This window comes from Myotis davidii, unplaced genomic scaffold, assembly GCF_000327345.1.
Source record: "Myotis davidii unplaced genomic scaffold, ASM32734v1 scaffold223, whole genome shotgun sequence".
In the NCBI taxonomy this organism is placed as follows: Eukaryota; Metazoa; Chordata; class Mammalia; order Chiroptera; family Vespertilionidae; genus Myotis; species Myotis davidii.
The window spans coordinates 2294766-2307307 of NW_006294609.1; the positions used below are offsets into that span (position 1 = coordinate 2294766).

General features: G+C 56.4%; 1 protein-coding gene across 1 annotated transcript in view; it reads right to left on the bottom strand.

Annotated features, from left to right (window-relative positions):
- HIP1R (huntingtin interacting protein 1 related) overlaps positions 1 to 1863 on the bottom strand; it is a 17884-nt gene extending 16021 nt beyond the window's left edge. Inside the window, exons 1-2 of the mRNA XM_006768974.2 lie at positions 1701 to 1863; positions 681 to 752 (exon numbers count right to left, since the gene is read on the bottom strand). Coding sequence (XP_006769037.1) covers positions 681 to 752; positions 1701 to 1863 — 235 coding nt within the window. The remainder of the gene's footprint in view (positions 1 to 680; positions 753 to 1700) is intronic.
- Between the last annotated feature and the right edge of the window lie 10679 nt (positions 1864 to 12542).

Below are 12542 nucleotides of genomic sequence, written 5' to 3' on the forward strand. Positions count from 1 at the left end.
TACTACGCTGCGGTAAAAAGGAAGGAACGCCTACCATTTGCAATAGCATGGATGGACCTGGAGAGCCTTATGCTAAGCGAAATAAGTCAGTCAGAGAAAGGTAAATATCACATGATCTTACTCATTTGTGGAATGTAATGAACAACATAAACTGATGAACAAAAACCGATCCAGAGACAGAAGCATCGATCAATGCTCAAATCTCAGAGGGAAGGTAGAGGAGGCGGGGGTAAGGGGGAGAGATCAACCAAAGGACTTGTATGCATGCATATAGGCCTAACCAATGGACACAGACACCAGGGGGGTGAGGGCATGAGCAGGGGGTCGGGGGGGAGAGAGGAATGGGGGAATGGTGGGACAAGGATACATATGTAATCAATAAAGAAAAAAAAGAGAAAGGGCAAGTTCATGCCCCTCAAAATTAACAGGGCTCACTGGTCTAAGACAATAGATGGTGCTCCTGAGATGAGGCTCAGAGTCTGACAGGAGCTGCTCGAGGCAGGAGACTCTGCCGGGCCAGGACACAAGAGGACATGCGCCTGTCTCTGTGGGTGGACCTCACAAAGCCCCAGTGGCACTAAACCACTCCCACTGTGCCCATGGTCAGAGGCCACACTGGGCAGGCCCACATCCTCCCACCTCCTCCCACCACCCCCTGGGGCCCAGAGCAGGAAGGATACGCCGGGCATGCTTCTCCTTCACAGGGGCCTCCTGGGTGTTGATGGCCTTACTGATGCTGATGGCCTGGAAGGGACACAGGAGTCAGAGTTCAGAAACGGCAACACCCAGACAGACAGGGCAACCCTTCCCGCGGTGAAAGGCACATGTGGAGACGGACAACCAGACATCTCTCAACCTAACCAAACCAAACTCTGAAGCTTGACATGCGCAGCTCAAATCACAGCTGACACCCAAGGCCACTAAAGCCCCCAGAGCTTCCAGGGGTCTGGGCGGTGAGGAAAGCGGCTGCTGGCTGCAGAGACCACCTGCGCTTAGCTTTCCCGAGGCGAGGCCCAGGCAGGGTCCTGTCCCTCCTTTGGGAGAAGCGGCCTCGAACAGAGCCCTCACCACACACCGTGGACAGACATCTGCCAGCCCCATCTCGCCATGGCAGGACCCAGAAAAAGGCTGTAGCTGGCAAGGCCCATACAGCCACTGCGTGGAAAGCCAGGATAAACCCAGCTCCGTTACCTGCCAAGCAGGCTGTGTCTCTCCCAGGTGGGGCAGGAACAGGAGGGGGGTTCACTGCTACCACCTGGGCCCTGAGCAAGCAGCAATCTCATCCTTGACAAAGGTCCTCTCCCTCCACCGGCCAGAGTCTGGCCTCATCCCCCTTGTGTCAATGCCTCCTCTTCCGAGAAGGCTTCCTGGAGGTGACTGCTCCCTCACCAAAGGCTCAGGGCACCTACTGTCTCCCCTCCCACCTCACCCAGGAACTACCAGCAGCCCTGGGTTTACTTGTGGATGTTTTATTTCTCCACCTGGCGGCAGGTCTTATAAGCCTCTGTCCCCCCACCCAGCACTGAGCTGGGGACATCAGCGTTTGTGGACTGAGAGGGGCGGCCTGTGAGTGACGGGACGGGGGCCTGACGAATGCAGACACCTCTCCAGGCCAGATCTTCTCCCGCCTCCCACAATTCCCTACAGGGCTACACTGCCCCCCCCACCCCCCGCCAGCAGCCAAGAAGCAGCTCACCCACCCTGCAGCCGGCCCTGAGCATCCCCGCCTGTCAACAGGAAGCATCGAGAGGGGACAGGGCAGAGGGGGCCGAGAGACAGGGCCAGCGCTTCCTTTTTATGGCTGCAGCCACTGTGCTCCCCGCTGCTGGCATCTGAGCAATAGTCGCTGCCCAGCTCGCCCATTTCTGGTGCATTGTGACCGACTTGGAGCCTGCTCAGAGATTTCCTCTGTAAGGAAAGCAGCCCCTGGGAGCGCAGGTGGCCATTCAGATCAGACACACAGGCCCAGAGCTGAGGGAGCTGGGCTGGGCAGGCAGTTTCTGGAGCCGCCCAGCAAGGCAGGCCGCCCTCCTTTCACACACTGTGCCCATTGTGGCCTGACTCACAGGGTGCGGGCAGTGCTGGGGCTGCGACCATACATGCTCCGGCATCAAGGACGGGCTGGGGGAGCCCCTGCCTGGGGGTACCAGGACTGAGAGGAGCACACGCAGCTCTGACTTCTCTGTCAAAGCCTCGATAAGCCACTCACGGAAGGTGCCCTTGGCTACCGGTGCTATTTGCCAGACTCTGCCAGTACAGCTGCCCGAGCCCTCGGCGCCTTCACCAAGAGCCACTGAGCAGCTGTGGGGAGGGCACCCCACCCGGGCAGAGTATGTCTAAGACAGGGGCAATGACAGGCACTGGCTTACCCTGTGCGGAGCACAGACAACATGCCTCCCAGCAACAACCCTAGAAAGTGGTCATGAGCCCGTTTTCCTGGTGGGGAAACTGAGGCACTGGGGTTAGGGGTTTTGTCTGCACAATAAGAGCAAAGGCAGGTTTGGCTGATTCTATGTTCTGTGTCTTTAAAGATTCTGTCCACGCCCCCCCACCCACCCTACCCACAGGTGCAGGTGCAGAGCTGGGAAGAGAGGGCCACTGAGGCAGTGCCAGGTAAGGGGGTGGGGGCCATGCCTCCCCCAGCAGCAAGCAGCTGCCAGCTCATAAGCCAGGCGTGTCCTGTCTCCGGGGTGTGTAACCCCATCCCCCAGCTGCCCTGACATTTGAGCTGGCTCTTCTCACAACTGCCACCTGGTCCAGAAGGCTCCAGGCAGCGTGGAGCCTAAAGCCACCCTGCAGAGCAGGCCGCCCAGAGGAGGCTGAGGACCAGCGATGTAACCACGGCCGGACCAAGTGCTTTCTTCACCCCACGTCCCGGGTGGGCCCCAGGAAGGGCTGCAGGGGGACCCCTCGCCCTCCTGCAGGCCTCCCCCTTTCTCCTCCAGGCCAGCAGCTAGGAGCAGAGCAGAGACCCATCCTGAAGGAGCAGGCTGGCTTGGGTCTGGCTGGGGCCCAGCAGGGTGGGGAGAGGGGGAGGGCTGTTCTTCCTGGAGCAGGGAGGAGAGCATGGCTTAGCGGGGCCCAAGGTTAAGGTCAGGCATCCCCACCTCCCACTTACTTTACTGAGCACCTTCTCATTGCTGGACCCTGGACCCCCAGAAAGAGCCCCTGCCCCCCCCCACCCCTTTTGGGTGTCTGCTCACCTTGTCACCTTCCCGATGCCACCCTACTTAAGTCTCCATGTACTCAGCACCCACTAACAACGTTTTCCTTATCTGTCTGTTAATCCGTCTCCTCACCCTAATGTCAGCACCTCGAGGGGGGTGGTTCTACCTGGCTGGTCGCTGCTGTACCCCAGCCCCTAAGGTGCCTGGCACATGGAAGATTTTCTAAAGCATGGCACCATCTGTCAGGCCTGCCCGCCCTCCAGTCCCACCCAACTGCTGGCTGCAAGACCAGGGTTCCTCCCAGCGGGAACACGGCCCCGTTGTGTGCAGGGGCAGATGTGCGGGTCGGGTCGCTCACAAGGAGGCTCAGTGCTCACACAGAGGGAGTCTGTGGACACCTCACAGGGCCTCGATGTTCCTACAGCAGCAGCAGCCAAGCCCCGTCCCAGAAGGGGACATCAGACCCCGGGACGCCCGGGCCTCCTCAGCGGGTCCTGTTGGACTTTCCCCTGACGGGCGCAGAGAGGGGACGTGCAGCCGGCCCTCCTTCAGGCTGGACTCTGTGCGGGGCGATTAGGACCCAGCTCAGCTTCGGGGCTGACAGTCTCGGTGGAGGCAGCCCTATTACTTGGTTCTGTCTCCACAGCGTAGCACCCTCATGCCAGCCAAAGGGTGACTGTGGGAAAACTGAAGGGTGAGGGGGAGCCCGGGACCACTGTGGGGGTCCTCTCGCACCTGCGTGCCTGAAGAACCCTTCTTCCCTCGGCCCCCTGCAGCCCCTGCCAGAGCCCCTCAGCAGTGCTGACCTGCAGGCGCAGTCCCTCCCGGTCGTCAGGGGATCCCTGCAGCGGAGAGAACTGTCTTCCAGGGAGACACAGGCTGAGTGGGATGGGTGGTTGGGGCCCTCAGGTCGGGAGGGAAAACCCAGTGCTGGAGAGCAGGGCCCTGGGTGGAGGGAGGACAGGTGGCCACCGTCTTGGGGATCTGTCAGCTTCTCTGAGCCCCAGGGGAGAAAGGGAGCAGCTTTGAGTGGTGGGGAAAGGGGGTCAGGGAATGGCTCTCCCCACTCCTGAGCACAGGCAGGGAAGCAGGAACACAGCAGTACTGGCGGGCCGGGGGGCTTTGGGGAGGGAGCGAGCTGGAGGGTCTGCAAGGACAGAGAGGATGGGCAGAGGTGTGCCTCCTGGACCAGGAGGGAGGGCTAACAGTCCTGGGCATTCATCCCCATGGTCCTGTGCTGGAAAAATCCAACAAGCCCACACCCAGGAGCCTCTGCAGTCTGCACCTCACTCCACCCAGTGCCCAGTGGTGAGGGGGGGCCTGACCCTCCAGAGCCAGAGGTGGGGAGGCACGAGGTTGCACCAGAGACACAGTCAGAATGGCCAGCTCCTCACAGCATGGAAAGGTGTATCTCACGCCACAGGTCTCGATCACCTAACAAGAAAGTGACTTATCCAGCTCAGCCATGTGCCAGGCACACTGCTGGGCACTTCGCAGCTGTGATCTCCCTCAATCTGAGCAACCTTGGGAGCAGGCGGGCAAGGCTTCAGGAAGTTAACCACTTGCCCAAGGTCGCAATGACGAAATGTTGACCAAGTGCTTCTGCCCTGCCTGGCGCTGTTCTAAGCACTTTACACATATTGACTGAGCCCCACACATCCTCCCCCGTAGACTGTGACGAGGAAGCTGCAGCACAGGCCACCTGCCCCTGGTGACTGTCCTCTCAGCCCCCACACAGGCCACCTGCCCTTGGTGACTGTCCTCTCAGCCCCCACACAACCCACCCAGTGCCCAGTCTGCACCTCACTCTACCCAGTAGCCTCCTGGGCCACCTCTCTGGGGGGAGGGGCAGAGGGAGCAGAGAGCCTCTCTGTCCCACCACAGGAACTGGCTCCCCAGGACCTGGCCTGGGCTTCACCTCAGCTCCCTCCAGGAGTGGCTCTGTCCTGTGGCCAGGGCGGGGACATCCTGGGAGGCCTCTCAGGAGGGCCCCACTGGGCCACACCTCCCCTGCTTCCAGGAACAATCCCATCCTTGTTTGTCTAACAAAAATCCTGTGGAGACAATCCCAGGACCAGGCTGGACAGAGCCACAATGGCATTCGTCCCTGGACAGGCCACTCGCAGGGACACACACCAGGGAGCATTTTAGCAGGCGCTGACCCAGGAGACAGGAGACTGGGAGGCAGCTGCAACTGCAGCCACAGGCATGATTCCCCAAGAGACTGGGTCCTGAGGTGGACTCGGCCATGGACACGGTCAGCAAAGCCAGAGGGCCACATAGGAGGCTCCGGTCAAGGGCTGCTCACAGCAACCCAGTCCCTGCCCCATCAGCTGTGGGGCTTCACGCAGGGCATGGCACAGGGCCCCAGGAAGTTTGGGAAGAGCCACACGGTCAGGGGGGCAGCGGGGAAGGGATAGTCACTGAGGATGGAGCATGAGCATTTCCCGGCTCCTCAGCCCATCGCACAGCAACACTGTTCTGGGAACACAGCGCTCGGCAAGGGGCTGAGCCGAGTGACTGTTCTCAGGGAGACATGACATCTTCTAGTCCATGGGCGATATTCACCACGGGGGAACATGGACTCGGGGAGGCCCACGCCTGAGGACAAATACAGGTCTTCTCGCCCAGTTCCACAGTGCAGCCGCAGCTCCCCAGCCCTCAGACTGCATCCCCATCCACCCGACACAGTGGGGAGCCTCTGCTTTAGAAACTTCCCCTTCCCAGACCACCACTTCCCCATCTGGGAAGCGGGAATAAGAAAACCCCGTCTTCCGGAAGGTAAGCACACATGCAGCTTGTCGAAAGCATCGTGCTGTGTTCCAGCCACATGTGCCTCCCTCTGTCCCTCCAACAAGGCCAGCCAGGTCCCGCCTCCAGGCCACGCTGTGCCTCCCCACCTCCCAGCTCTGGGCTGAAACACCCCTTCCTGGAGGGTCTGCCTCACCCACCCCCAGGAGGAGCGCATCCCCTGTTGACTTTACCCGGGACATTTACTATCTCGCGTACCACTTAATTACTGTCCACCTCTGACCCTGGACACGCGGCTGGAGGAACCCTGTCCATCTTGATCCCTGCTGTAACTCCAGTCCCCAAACCCTGGCCCTGGCTGCCAATAAATCTTTATTGGCTGAATGAAAGACTGAACATTTGAATGAACAAAAGCTCTTTCAAATACAAGTGCTGGTTAAATTCAAGGTGGTGAGTGTTTCTTTCTCCAGCTAATAACTTAGCCACGAGGGTTAAATACTAAAGGCGACTATAAAACAGTTTCTATTTTAAAAACCAACCCCGCGATGAATCAGACCTAAGTCTCCTTGTACTGTTATCATGACCCTTCACAGCGGCTCTCGGCGGGGACAAAACCGTCCTTCAAAGAGCCGGGCCGGGGACTGGCAGAGAGGCGGGTTATTCTGCTTTGGCGTTTCCAGAGCTGTTGGAAGGACAGAAGGATCTCATTCAAAGGCTTCTGCCACCTCAAAGGCCATTGATGAAAGCGAACACAGGATTTCTGTAGCCGAGGCAGCAGCTAGGACGTGGTCACATGCAAAGCAGCAGGGCGCACTGGGGCGAATCTGCAGCTTGGGGACTTCTGCCGTGGGGAAGGCAGTGGGGCGCCAGTCCTAAGGCTTCAAGCGCCACTTCTCTTCATTCATATCCCAGACTCAATTCAATTACGAAACCCAAGGGCTGAGCTGGGGCCACCTGCCCTCCAGGAGGAGGGGCATGAGTCAGGAAGGATGGTGCCACTCACGGGACAGCCCAGCCCACTGCCACCTCTGCCCCAGCTCTGCTGGTAACAAATGAGGAGGTGGAGATGCACCCCAAGTTCCACTTCCGGAATGGATAGGGAATCACCCCAGGCGGTTTCGTTCCCTGGGCCCTGGTGACATCACTCTAAGACCTGTCTGTCCCACAAGCCAGGGGCCTGAGTCACTCCCTGGCAGGCGGACCTACTGCAGTTTGAGGCTGTTTATTTCAACAGGAGAAGCAGCAACCCCGCCTCACCCAAAGTTTTCTCCACAGCTCGGCCTTTCTCCGCAGTGGGAGCCGTGGCCTTTCAGACCTCACCAAGTGGCGGCTTTGAAGAAGGGAGACTCGCATGGAATCCACGCGCACTGAGTGTGTCCCCTGAGCCACATGCTCAGACTGCTGGGACACAGGAGGAGCCAACACCTCCCTGCCTGAGAATCTTGGGGTTCAGGGGGTAGTGCTTAGGGGGCCCACAGGTGAAGCGAAGCAATCGTGCCCAATCTTCCATATGCCCATGTCCTCGGCCTCACAGACAAGGTGATATTTGAGTCCCGCTCGAGATCAAGTGGACAAGGGAGAGCCTGGCCCAATGGCCCGGCCAGCGTCTCAGGTGAGCCGGCTGGGTTTCCCTGTCCCCCAGCCAAGCAGGCCTAGACTCGACTCCAGTTTCCACGCAAGCTGCTGCAATCGAGTGCCCAGTCTCATTTCATTCACAAACGGCCCTGTCTGCCCAGGTCATGCTGGCCTGGGGCAAGGTCAGAAGGGCAGCGTTTCTGCCAAGGGAGTCACAAGCTGGCTGTCCCAACTCCCTGGGGCTTCCCTGGAGTACCTTCCCAGAGGACCAGGTCCCTGGAAGCGGGCCTGCTGTCCTGGGGAAGGGGGCCGTGAGCACCTGCAGACTCGCTCTTCTGGAGATCCGCCTCTCTCCCCAGCAGCCCTGGCTCCACTCCTGCCCTGCCAAACCACGGCACAGGGACAGGCCCAACAGGACATTCTTTCTACTTCTTTCTGTCTGACCTGGCCTTCTGGGCTCTATGGAGCAGCTAATGCTGACAGAGCATCTACTCTGCACCAGCACCAGGCGATCCGTCAACTCTCATGACCATGACCTGGGTACAACTATCGTGTCCACTTTGCAGATGAGCCGACGGAGGCAGTCTTGTTCTTCACTGCTCTGCCACAGCACACCTGTCCTTCTCTCACCGCCTTCATTAAATGAAAACTCTTGGAGGGGACAAGGATGATTTTTCTCACTCTGGCCGGTGTGGCTCAGTTGGTGGAGTGTGGTCCCGGGCACCAGAAGGTCATGGGTTTGATTCCTGATCAGGGCGCATGTCTGGTTACAGGCTCAATCCCCAGTAGGAGTGTGCAGGAGGCAGCTGATGGGATGTTTCTCTCTCACATTGATGTTTCTCTCCTTCTCCCTTCCTCTCTCTAAAGTCATTTTAAAAAATTATCTTTTTCTTCCTATAGCACACTCCAAGGCACCAGAAACTAGTCCAAAGACACAGCATGCGGTCCTCATGAACATGTCATGGGACAAATGAGCATCAAAGATGGGAAGAGTGAGGGAAGGGCTAGCAGCTGCATCCTCACCCCCATCTGAACCAAGAAGTCAACTGAGGGGAGGGGGGAGGCTCAGGGGATTTCTGGCAGCCCAGAGTCAGGAAGTCAGCTGCTTGCCTGAGCATCACCAAGAGGACAGAACCAGATAGAAGGGCACAGCTCACCACCCATGACCCACCCCACTGACAGACCTCAGCAGGCAGGTGAGTGCGGCTGGAGTGGCTCATGGCCGGCTTTGGGGGCAGTGTCCTTGGGTAGCTGTGCGCCTAGTTCTTTCTGTCCTTCTCAGAAAGGAACCTTGACTGGCCTGTCCGTTAGCCACTCAACCCGTCTGTTCCAGGTGCCCGGCACCCTGCCTGCACAGGGAACACAGCAGGGAGAAGACAGGCCTGCCCCACCCCCATGACAATGGTGGGACGGAGCTGGGGTGTCTTGGCTGTCCACCACATGGCTTAGATTTCTTCTCAAACTTGGGAGCTTTTTTGTAAATATTTAAATGAGGCCCAGAAAGAGGTTAGTGACTTAGAGTGTTACAATACCACAGTGTTTGTAAGGAACATGAAGATGCAAGGGTGGGCACATGTGAGCCTACCTGCCTATCACAGGAGACTCCATGGAGGGGGCGATGGGCACACATGGGAGAAGTCAGAACAGAGGGACCAGCAGGCGCAAAGCATGGGAATCCGAGAGTACTGTGTGTTTGGGAACAGCTTTTCCAAAGAGAAACTCAAGTTCTCAAACACTTGGGTCTGCCGCTAATAATGAGATTCTAAAGAAATCCTGGCAGGAAAACATTAAAAACAAAACGAAACAAAAAAACCAATGCCCTGGGCTCCAACCCAGACCAAATGACTCCATAGCTCAGGTACCCAGGCGCTGACATTTTTAAAAGCCTCCCAAACACCCCAGGTGGTTCTCCCACTGTGCTGTCTACACCGGCCACGTGTGGCCACTGAGCACCTGAGTGTGTGAGCCCAAACCCAGACATGCTCTGAAGGTCACACACACGGATTTTAAGGACTTAGTAGGAGGAAAGGAATGTAAATTATCCCATAGTTTTTATGGTAGTTACATGTTGTAATGGTTAATTTGAAGACACCAGGCTCAAGAACAGATACGATGAAAAGGAATTTCTGTTGACTTCTTCATGGGGCTGCTAGGAAATGGGAAGTGGTACACGTGGTTCGTACTTGGTTTCTATGCGACAGTGCTGTTCTAACGGGAGACGGGGCTGAGAAGCCCTGAACGGCAGTAAGTGTTCATCTTTACAAGACTCCGACTCCCAGAGGCTGCAGAGGGGATGTGTCGCCGAGCTGGATGGTCGCCCTTCTGTCCAACCCCTTCCCCACCACTAACACCTGGGCTGCTCACCGCTCCACACGAGGCTTGGCACACTCAGGTGCAGCCCCTCTCTTGTGCTGACCTCATGGGAAGCTTTAGGGATCTATTTCCACATCCTGCAGGGGAAACTGAGGCCCAGAGAAGCAAAGGGACTCAGAGCTAAGGAAAAAGCAAGACTGGAATTAAGCATTTCCAAGACTGAGTCCTCATCCATAACAGGCCTCAAAGGCAGGTCTGCTTGGTCAGAAATGGCTCTGAAACTGTAAGGCTCTGTGGGGGCGGGGAAGGAAGGGAGAAGGATGACTACCTGGCAGTTTGAGAGCACTGTCCTACCTGCTTTGCATTCTGTATGTATTAGTAACCTATTACTGCTATAATAACACGCCACCAACTTGGTGGCTTACCCCTATCATCTCACAGTTGAGGTCAAAAGTCCAAAATGGGTCTCATGGAGCTAAAGTCCCGGTGCTAGCAGGGCAGCTTTCTTCCTAGAGGCTCTGCAGGAGACCCTATGCCCACCTTTCCCAGCTTCCAGAGGACACCGTGTTCCCTGAGAGCGGCCCCAGCCTCCACCTCCAAGGCGCCAGCACTGGATCGCTCTTCCATATTTAAAGGCCATGGGACTGCATTGGGCCCACCTGGCTGACCCAGGCTATTCGCTCCACTTTGAGGTCAGCTGATGAGCATTTTCTTAGCAAGGACTGTCTACAGGTTCCAGGAATCAGGAGACGGGAGCATTGTTGAGGGGCTCATCTCTATACCTTACAACAGCCCCAGGAGGTGGATGGAATTATCTCCATTTTTAGAGACAATGAAATTCAGGAGTTAAGCAACTGGCCCAGGGACACAGACGAGCCCTCCATGCTACCCCACCATCTTTGCAACGGTACAGGCCATTTTCCGGTTCAGAAGGCAGGTGTGCTGTATTGTGATCTGTGTTCAGAGTACAACACAACCACAAGCCAACACGATTTTCTGACATCCATTTTGGAAAGGGGTTTTATCACCAAAGAGAATGAAGTCGTGGGGAAGAAGAGACTAGGATTACAAACACACACACACACACTCACACCACACAACAACCACAAGTACCAGGTACCTTCCCTGAACACTCTTGACTCAGGTGGGGCGGGACCTTTGTAAAACAGGGGGTGTGGCCTGTTGAGAAAGCTAATCTGTACTCATTTTTCCTATTCCTCACCCAGGAGCCCACCAGGATAGAAGCTGGGGGTTCATAAGGATGTAAAATCTTAGGAAGCCGAAGTGCTCCTTTGCAACCCAGGGCCCTGTGGTCACCATGGACACAGGCGGCGTATTTCAAAGGGAAGGCGGGTCCGTGGGTTGGATGTGCTCTTCTGTGTCCAGACGCAGCAACCTCAGCTCTCCGGGTCCTTCCCACCAATGGGGTCTGGCTGGCAGCTCACTAGATATTTCTGGGAACGATCTAATTAAATATTAACCATGCGCAAAACCTTATTCCTCCTACATCCCCAGTAAGTCACCCTGAAGACCAGCAAAGCCAGACACTGAACCCAAACTCTATCTTTCCAGGAAAAAAAAAAAGGAGCAAGCCCTGGAACGGGCAAATGCGCGTTTCACCCATTAGAAAGTTATTCATCATGAGGAACGCTCTCAGCCCCGGAGGAAAAAACCCAACAAGCAAACACCAACAAAACACCTTGTTTTCCAAACCCAAATGTGTGGACCTGTATCCGAGACCCCTTCTCTTTGCCATTAAAGAAGGCTGCTCCTGACTTAGAATAACCCAAGAGTTAGACCAATACCTTAGCCCTTTAAGTTCCATCCTCTCTAATGGAGCAACCAGGCTTCTTTATTCCTCCTCAAAGGCAAGAGAGGGAAGAAAAAAAAAAATCAGCGGCCGAATAAAGCTTCTGACAACATCCAGATTCTCTCTGCCCATTAAATTTCTCCCCAGCCTTCCGCAGGTTCCGGCAAATCGATTATGTATTCATGACTTTAAATGCCACATTTGTTTTTATGATGGGCTATCCGGGCTGAGGGGGGGGAGGGGGGAAACATACCGCAGGCCAGAGGATGAGCAACAAGGATAAACTAATTTGTGGCCGGGTCACTTCTAGCACGAAAGCCTCCGTATCCCAAGGTTTTATGGTCACTTTCATCGCTCATCACAAGCACCAAGGTGGAAGGTCCCCCTGGGTTTTTTTTTTTTTATTTCAAAAGACAGCTGCTGCAGACAGAACATGCTAACTTGTTTTGAAAGCAACCGCAGAAGTCGGGGCTCTCTGCGGGGAGGAACCTGCTAATGGCAGCCGCACCCGTCTCCATCCAGCCTCAGGCAGGGGAGGGAGGGAGGGAGGTCCTTTCGGCCTCCTTTATTTCGAAAGTAAGGTGTGTGTTTTTTTTAAAAAAAATTTGTGGCTATTTCAGCCTTGCTTGACTTCTTTAGGCAAATAAAGAAGTATGCGCTCCCCTCCCCCAGGCCTCCGCACACCTCGGTGTCTGTAAAATGAAAAGGAACCGAAAAAAACAAAATAAAAAAAACCCAGCAGCACAGCCACGCCGGCATCGCGCGTTCCCCGCAGGAACACGCGTCCAAATACACGCCCGCGCCATTGTTTCCCGGTTAAAATAACCTCCCGGGAGGGCGACGCGGGCGCGTGGGAAGCGCAGGAAGGAAGTTCCCGTCTGCCGGGCGCCCGCCCGCGTTTCATCGGGGCTGGGAACCGGCGTCTG